The sequence below is a fragment of the Bufo bufo genome, chromosome 5 (assembly GCF_905171765.1).
Source record: "Bufo bufo chromosome 5, aBufBuf1.1, whole genome shotgun sequence".
In the NCBI taxonomy this organism is placed as follows: domain Eukaryota; kingdom Metazoa; phylum Chordata; class Amphibia; order Anura; family Bufonidae; genus Bufo; species Bufo bufo.
Window position 1 is genome coordinate 543,581,763 of NC_053393.1, and position 13,976 is coordinate 543,595,738.

General features: G+C 43.6%; 1 protein-coding gene across 2 annotated transcripts in view; it reads right to left on the minus strand.

The window, feature by feature from the left end:
- Positions 1 to 13,755, minus strand: part of LOC121000731 (vasoactive intestinal polypeptide receptor-like) — a 203,976-nt gene extending 190,221 nt beyond the window's left edge. For both annotated transcript variants that reach the window (XM_040431350.1, XM_040431349.1), the window contains exon 1: positions 13,528 to 13,755. In XM_040431350.1, the coding sequence (XP_040287284.1) occupies positions 13,528 to 13,575 (48 nt within the window). In that variant the 5' untranslated portion in view covers positions 13,576 to 13,755. The remainder of the gene's footprint in view (positions 1 to 13,527) is intronic.
- Between the last annotated feature and the right edge of the window lie 221 nt (positions 13,756 to 13,976).

Consider the following 13,976-nt stretch of genomic DNA (forward strand, 5'->3'; position numbering starts at 1 on the left):
GCTGTATATATCTGTATGTAGTAATCTCCTGAGCTCCCTCTAGTGGTGGATGTATATATCTGTAAAAGTACTGGGGCACTATAGGGGGTAGCATAGGTACTGGAGGCACTACAAGGGAGCAGAATAAGTACTTGGGCAGTGCAGGGAGGAAGTATAAGTACTGGGGGTACTACGGGGGGGCAGTATAAGTACTGAAGGCACTGTAGGGGGCATTATACCTTCTGGGGTTCCTAGAAGGGGGCATTATAACTACTGGGGAAGTATAAAGGGCATATAACTGCTTAGGGCTCTACAAGGTGGCCATATGGAATGGCCGTATTACTACTGGGGGCACTACAGAGCATTATTCCTACTGGAGGTTCTGTGTGGGCATTATTATTATTATTATTATTGGGCACAATAAGGAGGGCACTGCTTCTACCAGGGGCACACTTGGGGAGAATCATCACTTTAGGGGCCACTATTACCTATGATGGTACTCTGGGAGAGAATTATTACCACTGGTGGGACTTCTGGGATAGCTTTGTGCACTACGTGTGGCACTGTCATTTTGTAAGTATACTACTTGTGGGCACAGTATTAGGGGTAGCAGCAGGATAATACCGTCAGGACACCAAGAGGAGGAGGATGAATGAAAAGGGAGGAATCTAACATGTCTGTGTGGCTAGCTCTGCAGAGATCAGACATGCCTGAAAGAAGTCATCATGGCGGTCTGGGCTGAATGGAGAAGAAAGAGAACATCAGAGGAGAGGCCACTAGATGTAAGAGGTAGGCAGTGCTGTATTATCCTGCACCCTTTGATAGCCAGGAATGTAATGTCCATCCAAATATGTCTTTAGCAGTAGGGGCTGAATTGGGAATGTGACACATATGCAATGGGGCTTGGGTTCCGAAAATGTTTGAGACCTTAGAAACACTCTTGCATCTTACATAACTGCAGTGTAAAGCATGGAGAACAGACAGAGCAGCAGCCCGAGAATATTTCAGACTACTTCAGACTTGCAGTTTACCATGCCACTGGTGCAATCAATAGCATGTGCTGCAAACATCAGACATGAGCTGCAGGGGGCGCCGGGTGTAAAAGCTGAAAATGCATTTTGTTATTATTTTTTTTAATAAGAACTAAAATATCTTCATTCCTGAAGAGTCGTGAAGATCCCGCTGTGAGCGCTGAGATATCTGGAGCTATGCGCAAAATATGCTGTTCACACAGGAGGAGGCAAAGCATACAATTCTCGCTGCGAGCGCTTGTTGTGGATGTCACAGCTGGAATGACCGCCATACTCCGCCACAACAAATACATATAAAGAGCGTTTAAGTAAGACTTCCACCTACGTAACTGAACAAAGCAGCAATGGCTTATATTTACTGGGACTGGTATTGTGTCCTGGGGTTAACCGCGTCACGCTTCAGCGGAAACTGTCACTTTAACAAATACTCTGAGAGGTCGACTACGGGTAATGGTACCACAAGGACACAACAGTGACGGGTACAGGATGGAAAAAGCGCCACGTGTACAACAACCGTCACACTGTGCAAGAATCCTCCCGAAATGTGCTGTTTATACAATCATAAGGAGCAAAGGATTATGGGAAGAGAAAGGCAAATAATACCACAATATACAAAGGAGGCGGAGAAAACGCATTATAATATTTAATACAAATCATCATATATCCATTAATACCCCCATATAAAAAGAGGGCAGTATTATAGTAGTTATATTCTTGTATATATTCTTGTACATAGGAGCAGTATTATAGTAGTTATATTCCTGTACATAGGAGCAGTATTATAGTAGTTATATTCTTGTACATAGGAGCAGTATTATAGTAGTTATATTCTTGTACATAGGAGCAGTATTATAGTAGTTATATTCTTGTACATAGGAGCAGTATTATAGTAATTATATTCCTGTACATAGGAGCAGTATTATAGTAGTTATATTCTTGTACATAGGAGCAGTATTATAGTAGTTATATTCTTGTACATAGGAGGCAGTATTATAGTAGTTATATTCTTGTACATAGTAGCAGTATTATAGTAGTTATATTCTTGTACACAGGAGCAGTATTATAGTAGTTATATTCTTGTACATAGGAGCAGTATTATAGTAGTTATATTCTTGTACATAGGTGCAGTATTATAGTAGTTATATTCTTGTACATAGGAGCAGTATTATAGTAGTTATATTCTTGTACATAGGAGCAGTATTATAGTAGTTATATTCTTGTACATAGGAGCAGTATTATAGTAATTATATTCCTGTACATAGGAGCAGTATTATAGTAGTTATATTCTTGTACATAGGAGCAGTATTATAGTAGTTATATTCTTGTACATAGGAGGCAGTATTATAGTAGTTATATTCTTGTACATAGTAGCAGTATTATAGTAGTTATATTCTTGTACACAGGAGCAGTATTATAGTAGTTATATTCTTGTACATAGGAGCAGTATTATAGTAGTTATATTCTTGTACATAGGTGCAGTATTATAGTAGTTATATTCTTGTACATAGGAGCAGTATTATAGTAGTTATATTCTTGTACATAGGAGCAGTATTATAGTAGTTATATTCTTGTACATAGGAGCAGTATTATAGTAATTATATTCCTGTACATAGGAGCAGTATTATAGTAGTTATATTCTTGTACATAGGAGCAGTATTATAGTAGTTATATTCTGGTACATAGGAGGCAGTATTATAGTAGTTATATTCTTGTACATAGAAGGCAGTATTATAGTAGTTATATTCTTGTACATAGAAGGCAGTATTATAGTAGTTATATTCTTGTACATAGGAGCAGTATTATAGTAGATATATTCTTGTACATAGGAGCAGTATTATAGTAGTTATATTCTTGTACATAGGAGCAGTATTATAGTAGTTATATTCTTGTACATAGGAGCAGTATTATAGTAGTTATATTCCTGTACATAGGAGCAGTATTATAGTAGTTATATTCTTGTATATAGGAGCAGTATTATAGTAGTTATATTCTTGTACATAGGAGGCAGTATTATAGTAGTTATATTCTTGTACATAGGAGGCAGTATTATAGTAGTTATATTCTTGTACATACAGTGGGGGAAATAATTATTTGACCCCTCACTGATTTTGTAAGTTTGTCCAATGACAAAGAAATGAAAAGTCTCAGAACAGTATCATTTCAATGGTAGGTTTATTGTAACAGTGGCAGATAGCACATCAAAAGGAAATTCGAAAAAATAACTTTAAATAAAAGATAGCAACTGATTTGCATTTCATTGAGTGAAATAAGTATTTGAACCCTCTAACAAAAAAAGACTTAATACTTGGTGGAAAAACCCTTGTTTGCAAGCACAGAGGTCAAACGTTTCTTGTAATTGATGACCAAGTTTGCGCACATTTTAGGAGGAATGTTGGTCCACTCCTCTTTGCAGATCATCTCTAAATCCCTAAGGTTTCGAGGCTGTCTCTGTGCAACTCTGAGCTTGAGCTCCCTCCATAGGTTTTCGATTGGATTAAGGTCCGGAGACTGACTAGGCCACTCCATGACCTTAATGTGCTTCTTCTTGAGCCACTCCTTTGTTGCCTTTGCTGTATGTTTTGGGTCATTGTCGTGCTGGAACACCCATCCACGACCCATTTTCAGTTTCCTGGCAGAGGGAAGGAGGTTGTCGCTCAGGATTTCACGATACATGGCTCCGTCCATTTTCCCGTTTATGCGAATAAGTTGTCCTGTGCCCTTAGCAGAAAAACACCCCCAAAGCAAAATGTTTCCACCCCCATGCTTGACGGTGGGGACGGTGTTTTGGGGGTCATAGGCAGCATTTTTCTTCCTCCAAACACAGCGAGTTGAGTTAATGCCAAAGAGCTCTATTTTGGTCTCATCAGACCACAGCACCTTCTCCCAGTCACTCTCTGAATCATTCAGGTGTTCATTGGCAAACTTCAGACGGGCCTGCACATGTGCCTTCCTGAGCAGGGGGACCTTGCGAGCCCTGCAGGATTTTAATCCATTGCGGTGTAATGTGTTTCCAATGGTTTTCTTGGTGACTGTGGTCCCTGCTAATTTGAGGTCATTAACTAACTCCTCCCGTGTAGTTCTAGGATGCTTTTTCACCTTTCTCAGAACCATTGACACCCCACGAGGTGAGATCTTGCGTGGAGCCCCAGAGCGAGGTCGATTGATGGTCATTTTGTGCTCCTTCCATTTTCGAACAATCGCACCAACAGTCGTCACCTTCTCTCCCAGCTTCTTGCTAATGGTTTTGTAGCCCATTCCAGCCTTGTGCAGGTCTACAATTTTGTCTCTGACATCCTTGGACAGCTCTTTGGTCTTTCCCATGTTGGAGAGTTTGGAGTCTGCTTGATTGATTGATTCTGTGGACAGGTGTCTTTTATACAGGTGACTAGTTAAGACAGGTGTCCTTAATGAGGGTGACTAATTGAGTAGAAGTGTCTAACCACTCTGTGGGAGCCAGAACTCTTAATGGTTGGTAGGGGTTCAAATACTTATTTCACTCAATGAAATGCAAATCAGTTGCTATCTTTTATTTAAAGTTATTTTTTCGATTTTCCTTTTGATGTGCTATCTGCCACTGTTACAATAAACCTACCATTGAAATGATACTGTTCTGAGACTTTTCATTTCTTTGTCATTGGACAAACTTACAAAATCAGTGAGGGGTCAAATAATTATTTCCCCCACTGTAGGAGCAGTATTATAGTAGTTATATTCTTGTACATAGGAGGCAGTATTATAGTAGTTATATTTTTGTACATAGGAGCAGTATTATAGTAGTTATATTCTTGTACATAGGAGCAGTATTATAGTAGTTATATTCTTGTACATAGTGGAAGTATTATAGTAGTTATATTCTTGTACATAGGAGCAGTATTATAGTAGTTATATTCTTGTATATAGGAGCAGTATTATAGTAGTTATATTCTTGTACATAGGAGGCAGTATTATAGTAGTTATATTCTTGTACATAGGAGCAGTATTATAGTAGTTATATTCTTGTACATAGGAGCAGTATTATAGTAGTTATATTCTTGTACATAGTGGAAGTATTATAGTAGTTATATTCTTGTACATAGAAGCAGTATTATAGTAGTTATATTCTTGTATATAGGAGCAGTATTATAGTAGTTATATTCTTGTACATAGGAGGCAGTATTATAGTAGTTATATTCTTGTACATAGGAGCAGTATTATAGTAGTTATATTCTTGTACATAGGAGCAGTATTATAGCAGTTATATTCTTGTACATAGGAGCAGTATTATAGTAGTTATATTCTTGTACATAGTGGAAGTATTATAGTAGTTATATTCTTGTACATAGGAGCAGTATTATAGTAGTTATATTCTTGTATATAGGAGCAGTATTATAGTAGTTATATTCTTGTACATAGGAGGCAGTATTATAGTAGTTATATTCTTGTACATAGGAGCAGTATTATAGTAGTTATATTCTTGTACATAGGAGCAGTATTATAGCAGTTATATTCTTGTACATAGGAGCAGTATTATAGTAGTTATATTCTTGTACATAGGAGCAGTATTATATTAGTTATATTCTTGTACATAGGAGCAGTATTATAGTAGTTATATTCTTGTACATAGGAGGCAGTATTATAGTAGTTATATTCTTGTACATAGGAGGCAGTATTATTGTAGTTATATTCTTGTACAGAGGGGGCAGTATTGTCATGGTTATTTTACTATACATTGGCAGTAGGTTCTTTTCCTCTGCCATTGTGTTTTTCTCCATTGTCTGTCGTTATCTCTGTTGGATACTTATATTTCTATTGATCTCTTTGCATTTTATAAAATTCAGGAATCATTTTTGTGTTTAATCTTGCGGTAAAGATAAATGATAGAGAATCTCTACAGGTGATATATCACTAAAAATAATAGCTTCAAGTCCACAGCAGAATACAAGTTCTCAGTTTTCCTCATTCTTTCCTTATTTTCTTTAATAGACAGACAATAACTGCAGAGAATAGAATTGTCAAAGCCTCAGATAATATTGCATGCATTAGCTTTGTGCTGTCCCCGTCTCTCTCTGTATATTTTGTTTTTAAAGGAAAATATTCTTTAGATATTTTTTTGAACTCTCTATCTCCACCCGGAGGCTGATTTCAGTACTACCACTGTTAATCAACTAGAAGTTCCCATATAGATCCAGGGCAGTGAATGGCAGTCACACATTGCAGATAATAAACAGAATGGGCAGTTTATATCCTCAGCCTACAACCTACTGTCTATAAAATGGTATAATACAGACTGTGTTACATTGGGAAAATCAAAATCACTGAAAAATAATATCTTGCAGACAGTTGCTATAATAATAGGTATCACTGATGGGCGACCCCTAAAGCTTAACTTTTAACATATATACTAAAATACATCAGTTAAAAAGGGTCCAAGCAAGACCAAAATAACCGTAGCACAGCAAAACAAGAAGAGCTCACGGTTAGTGGCTAGGTAGGGTGGCATTCGTGGGACGACACGTCAAGATACCTAGTGTCTGTCCCTATGTTAACCCTAAAAAGAACCTCGTGTATTATAAAGGGAAACGCGTTGATACTTGGGAACGCTATACATTGTATCAGATACAGTAAGTGATAGGGCTGCATAAGGACAGGTTAGCCACGGCACGTGGACAGAGTACTCCTACCATTAAGGTGTATCTCTGGACTGAGCAGATTCTCTTGTCATGGCTATGTCATGGTCTGGTGTAGTAGACCATGACACTTTTGTCGTGCATGCTTGTTGCCAGTGGCAACATGTTGTTTTGCATGTTTTGACACTTCCCCTTTAAGTTTTGCTGTGAGGCTGAGATCAGTTGGATGCCTGCCTTTGTTGGACTAGGAGCCTGCTCCTATCTCTGTTATCTGAGGGCCATCCTAGCTGCCATCTATGTCATTTGCGATGTCATTCCCTTGTCTTCCCTTTGTCTCTTTGCCTTGCCTTTCCTCACTTGTTGTCTGTGAGTTTGGTGTGTTATTTTCAGGATGATATTCGTATGTCATTTTGTGTTCCGTGTCTGGTCGCTGTGGTGTTTGTGATCAGCATGGTTGTTTGACATTTCCCCTGTTTGTCTGCTGTAGGACCGCAGCAGGTTTAGCATCCCTGTTCTAAAGCATCCTTTTAAAGGGACATACACACATAAAATGCACTGATCCGATACTTTGCGATGGTTGGGAGGTCACCTGCCTCCTTGCTTTCCGTAGAAAGCAATGAACCACTGACGGCTGCGCCAAAAAATTACGGAGAATTCAGCCCCGCCCCCGACTCTTTGGTTGATTCCTAATCCGATTAAAGGAGACTCTTCAGCCGAGAAGATGTGAGGAAACAGGGAAAAGGTGACAAAAAAAATCCATCCAAGAGAATCCATTTAATGGTCAGGAGTCAAAGAAACATCTCCAGGGTGGAGTAATGTCCCGATCACCCAGACTCCTCACTCCTTCGCCTCATGTGCCTATAGTACATACTGTACATTTCTCCCAGAGACGCGAGAACCTTCAAGTATCACAATTTACAGCTTTATAAACTCCGGAGCAGCCATACGGTCCGCGCTCCACCCTCAATGTGATTGTCAGCGGTAAGACGGTTCAGTGGGGGTTTAGCCGGCACCTCTCCACCAGTTCTGTCTGACATTAACCTCTTCTTGGCCGAGACGTCCACTTAAAGGGGAGCTCCACCTATAGTTATTGACATATTGGATACTGGCAACCAGTGTTCCCTCTAAGCTGCGCGGGTGGGCGGCCGCGCAGCAATTTTTGTGGCCCCGCTCACAACTTTATAATCCCCGCTCAGCCACATTGCGCCGTCCTCCTCGTAATCTTGTGTGGCTTAGCGGAGCAGGGTGCCGCCTACCAAATATTGCCATGCTACTGCTGCCTCCTCCTTCTTTTAGCAGGAAGAGGAGGAGGAGAGAGCAAGCAGCAGCAGGCAGCAGGACGCGGTAGTGGCGTTATGGTGCCAGGTAAATAATCCCCAGTCCGAGGCGCGTGCGTCGCTGTACACGGCAGCTGCTGTCACTTCACGTAAGACTGTGGGTGGGATGACCAAGATGGCGTGTGTTCTGTGCTGTAGTCTCTGCTCCGGATGAGCGTGCTGTCTGTGAGAATGTCAACGGTGTCAGGCCGCACCCAGGTAGGGCAGAGTGGGCACCGACATGCTGCAGTGTGGGGGTACATGGCGCTGGCCTGGCAGGGGTGGGATGCACCGTATTTGGGGCAAGGGCCTTTGTGCACCTCGGGAGTTGTGACAGGCATCATGCTCATGTCACCCAGTTACCCTGGCATTTAGTAAGAAGCCCATCATATTAGACAACTGCCAGTACTACAACTCCCAGCGAGATATGTGCCCTACTTTCAACATTGGGTCACCTCATTCATGGCCCTTCTGTGTGTGGCAGGCGTGCCACCTACTTATGGTGCCCTAGTGTGCAAAACTTTTTCATTCTGCACTTTTGGGCACTGTTGCCGGGTGAAGACTGCGCCATATTTTTTCCCTGTTTTTCATATGTAGTTGTAGGTGTGAGGCAATGTGAGCTGCCACGTGACAGATATTGCTTTTATTATGGTGCACACGTCTGTCAGCGCTATCGTGTCTTACATCATCGCCGTTTGGAGGTACACAGATTGTATGTTTTAGGGTACGTCCACCTGTGGCAGTCGTGCTGTGTTTTTTTTTTTGGGAAACAATATTGCATTTAGACAGTCTGCAGCGTATACAGGAGAATCTTGAAATTTGCGCAATAGAATCAGCACATAGCTAGAGATGTGCTTTGGATTTTAAAGGGGTATTCCGGTTGTTAGAAGTTATAGTATATAACTAGTATATGGGACCCCTGTTCTTGTGATCAGCGGGGGTCCTAGTGGTAGGACCCCCACCAATCTGATAGTTATCCCCTATCCTGTTAAACTGTTGTTAAATCTGCAGCGCGTTACGTTATTCCATGTAGAAACACCTTTGACTAAGCATTGCCCATTTCTAAGCCGACCCCGCTCAGCAGCTGCCAAGGCTTAGAGGGAACACTGCTGGCAACCCCCCCTCCCTTCCCAAAGACTTCCGAAATGGCCACACGGAGGGGGGGGGGGGGGGGTCTCCAGTTCACGGCTGCCCATAGACAGTATGCAGGTAGAGTTCCCCTATGGAGGGTGGTAGGGCTAATAATCAACATTTGCACTGATAATAAAGCAGGAAATATCGGCGCCATTGTACGATATGTAGCTCTTCTTCTATTGCACTGGATAGATAGCTGGAAACCATCAACAAGCAGGTAAAAGTCCTTCTAACAGAATGATCTGAATTCCATGTTTCCCGGGACATACTGGTCCAGTAATGGAACCTGGACGCAAGGAGGTGAAAAGCCATCTGCAGACATGCTGGGAGCACAGGTTACAGAGGACTGTCATGGACTATAAACCGTCACAGGAGCCCATAAAAGCTTCAGCACCCGGGATTTACGAGAGTGACCTTTACTGTACACTGAAGGTTAAGTAATTTTTACCTTTTATCTCTGCCTTGTAAAAAAAAAAAAAAAAAAAAGCTGAAACAAGTAGCCTGCAGGCGGAGGACTACCACACGTGTCCCCTCAAAGACCACGCGCGTTCTAGGTGATGGAGCTGCCACCTGGTCTCCTGGTCTTCTGCCCATTCTACAAGCCTCAAGCTCCCTGGGCTCTGCCCGCTCCACCTGTCAGTCAGTGGCAGTGCCCTCCTGTCCTATGCCCCTTGTACAGAGGCAGAAACACAAGCAGAGCCCCCCCTGTGCATAACTATTCACACCCCCACAGCATCTGGTGAGGTCATGAATGGAATACGCCCAGACGCGGTCTTTAAACATGGCGCTGCCATTGCCACCGGGTGATTGCAGTTTTAAGTAGAAGACACCCGGAGGCCATGTCAGCGAGCGGGGGGGGGGGGGGGGGGGGGTGTTTAACCCCTCAGAGGCCGTGGTCAATTGCAATGAAGGTATCTTTTTTCCCCAGGACGATCAGGGAAGCCGTTCCTTCTGGTAGCCTCGAGTCTTAGGAAGGATCCGAGGCTACCACAGCAATACATTCCTGTGGAGCCCTGCCTGTGACAGAGCTGAATCTCCCATAGACTGCCATGGTCAGTCACTGCAGTCTATGGGATAGCGATCAGATGATCACATGTTCATGACCACTAGGGGGGGGGGGGGCTTAAAAAAAAAAAAAAAGTGCAAAAAAAAAAAAGAAAATAATAAAATATTAAAATTCTAATCACCCGCCTTTCCTCATATTAAAGATATAAAGATTGTTGGCACCGCCACATCCCAAAAACGCCCGAACTTTTAAAATATAAATGTATTTATCCTGTAGGGTGAATGTTATATCAGAAAAATAATAAAAATGGATGATTTTTCATCATTTCAACTATCAAAAAGTCTTAAACACTCGAAAATGGAATCAATAAAAACTACAGATTGCCCTACACATCTCCATAGACATAACTATAGAATATGTCGATGAAAAAAAATATAAAAAAAATGCAAAGTTTTTATTTTTTTTAAGGTATTAAAACACAAGAAAAAAACTATATAAATGTGGGATCACTGTAATCGTACTGACCCCGAGAATGAAGGGAACAGGTCCGTTTTATCTCATAGCGAACGCTGTAAAAACAAAACCCAAAGAACTATGGCGGACTTACATTTCTTTCCAATTCCACCCCATTTAGAATTGTTTCCCACCTTCCGACTACGCCATGTGCAATATTAAATGGGAACATTAGAAATTACAACTTGTCCCACAAAAATCAAAAGCCCTCACACGGCTCTGTGAACGGAAAAATAAAAATGTTATGGCCCCGGGAAGGCAGGGAGTGAAAAAGAAAAAAAAAAAAGAAAAATGACTGCAGCAGTAATGGTCTAGAGTTCGGGTTCCATTTAGGACGGGGGTTGTTGGGGCGGTGAACACGGATCCTCCTGAGGATGCTTCGGGGGCGGGGCTGAATTCTCCTAATTTTTTGGCGCAGCCGTCAGTGGTTCATTGCTTCCTACGGAAAGCAAAGGAGGCAGGTGACCTCCTAACCATCGCAAGGTATCGGATCAGTGCATTTTATGTGTGTATGTCCCTTTAAAAGGATGCTTTAGAACAGGGATGCTAAACCTGCGGCCCTACAGCTGTAGCAAAACTACAACTCCCAACATGCCCTGATAGCTGTCTGGGCATGCTGGGAGTTGTAGTTTTGTAACAGCTGGAGGGCCAGAGTTTAGGCATCCCTGCTTTAGAAAATGTGATAGGTGTTTATGGGAATATGACCACCCGGGCATTCTGGGCAAATAGGAACCAGGAAGACCAAAGGATGGATGCCCAATGGTTTCCCTGCAATGACTTTATACCGCCCCCACCCCTATTGATCCAAAGTGGACAAGCCCTTTAAGTGAAGCACTAATTCTGCCTTTGGGAGGCCGGGCAGGAGGGTTGTCCCCGCACTTGACCACTTGTTTTTCTGCAGCCAGAGCAGAACTCAGCAGCTTCTTCCCAGAACAGATGCTATCATCATCCCCGCAGGGAAGCTCCATCCCCGGGTCCTATCTGTAGAGCTCAGCACACATGGCTGGCGATAAGCGCTCACGCCAATCGCTGGGCAGCAGGCACCGCGCCGATAAACCTGTCAACGAGCTTCATCGACAGCAAAATGAAAACAGGCGGCCACCCAGGGAGGGGTCCCACCGCTATTAATCTGATTGTACTTAGAATTAGTACAAGAATCCATTTCATCACACCCGCTAGAGGGGTTCTCGTCCTATTCAACACTGAATGAGAACCCGTGTCAGTCTTCACTGCATTTTTGGCATTATATTTATGGATTGGGCTGATCAGCATGAACATTGTTACATTGTATGGAATTGTCATCGGTAACAATGTTGCAGTGGTGGCTGCTATCTTTGAGGGGATGGTGGAAAGGAAGGGCTGAGGGGGTCCATCACACATAGGAAGGTGCCAGCCTGCAACGCCAACCAGGAGTGGGCACCAGCTGAATAACATGCAGACTAGGTAAACATCACACAGAGAAGAGGGCAGGACCACCTACCAACTCTAGAACTGCAGGAAAGAGCAAAGGAAGGTGCCAGGGTGCAGCCTGCAATGCCAACCAAGAGCGGGCACCAGCAGAAATAACATACAGATTATGTACATATCACCCAGAGAAGAGGGCATGCCAAGGAAAGTGCCAGGATGCAATGCCAACCTGATACATCTGGGCAGTCTATGCCAACTTATAGATGACCAGCTGTTATGGGAGCCACTCTGCCTTCCAGATGCCATGCTGGGACCCTGTGGTCCACAACTGCAGAGGGAGATGGGTCTGTGCCAGTCTGCAGTCCTGTAATGCAGCCAGAAAGAGCCTAAGGTGCAGCCCTTCGGGTTGGCATCCAGGAGTGCCACCAGGGAAGCCATCAGATCTGCCGAGTGCAGGGCAAAGGGAAGCAGAAACCGGAATCAGTGTAATACCAGGATGCAGCAGAGCTGACAGTGTCATGCACACACAAACATAATGCAATCCTGTGTAAGACTAACAGCACTGCCACATCACAATACCATGTGTGACAGATGGAAACCTCAGCACTGCTACATCTAACAGCTCCTCTGCTTCACACACTGACAGCTGCACTATGCTATGTCAGGGAAAACTAAGCACCCTCCAGCTCTGCTATGTCTGACAAACAGCACCACACATCGAAGCACTGCTGCAGCTGAGCAACTCAGCACTGCTACATCTAACAGTCCCCTGCAGTAGACAGCTCTGCTATGTTATGTCTGACATACAGCACCTTACATCTAAGCTCTGCTGCATCTGAGCAACTCAGCACTGCTACATCTAACAGTCCCCTGCAGTAGACAGCTCTGCTATGTTATGTCTGACATACAGCACCTTACATCTAAGCTCTGCTGCATCTGAGCAACTCAGCACTGCTACATCTAACAGTCCCCTGCAGTAGACAGCTCTGCTATGTTATGTCTGACATACAGCACCTTACATCTAAGCTCTGCTGAATCTTGACAAACTCAGTAGCAGGTTGATATTGGCAACCAGCACTGCTACATATTGACAAGCGCTACTATAAAACAACACCCATCCCTGCACCTCCTGAGAAGAGCAAAAGCTCTGCTGACCAACTCAGCTCTGCTGCATCTTGAAGCACAGCTCAGCTTAATCCTGACAACGTCAGCGACAACTGCTATAAAAATCAACTGCTCTGAATTATCGCAAAAACAAACTCAACACCTCTACATCTATAAAGGGGCACCCCCCTACATGTCTTAGCAAACCTAGCTCTGCTACATATTACACTCAGCACTGCTGCAAACCGATGGCCTGACATCTTGACAAACCCAGCTTTGCATCACCCCTGGAGTAGTCGGGAGCACGTCGTCAAACTCAGCTCTGCTACATCTGTATCTGCATAACCAAAGCTTTAGAGACAAAATGAAGGTAAAAGGGGTTTCATTTTGTAAACTGAGAAGATAAAGGAAGAAGTTCAGCGGCTACTTACAGAGGAGATGCCACCAAGGAGGAGGGAGAGAGTCAGCAAGCAGCCCATGGTTAGGCAGGGGGGTCACTTCTGCAAACTTCTGCTGCCTTCAATGCAATAATGTCCCCAGTGCAAAGAGCAGGTGCAATCCTCAGTGAGCCCTGGAGGGCCTCCAGCTCCCCGAGAGGGGCCACATCCACGAGAGCTGCTGCCGGCTCTGCTGCTCCGCCGATCTAGTGCGCGGCTCCACTCCTGGCCATTGCTCTGCACTTTCATTAAGAAAGTCAACCAGGGCCAAGGAAGCCAATCCCAGAGCCCAGGAGGCGGCCAATCAGCTCCCTGCAAGGGGAGGGCTGCCAGGCTGGTGCTTCAGGAGGAGACACTGCGAGCAGGCACTACACCCTCAGCACAGCAGAGCTGGAAGGATGATACACAGACATGTAGCAGTGCTGGAGGTGCTATCGGCGGGG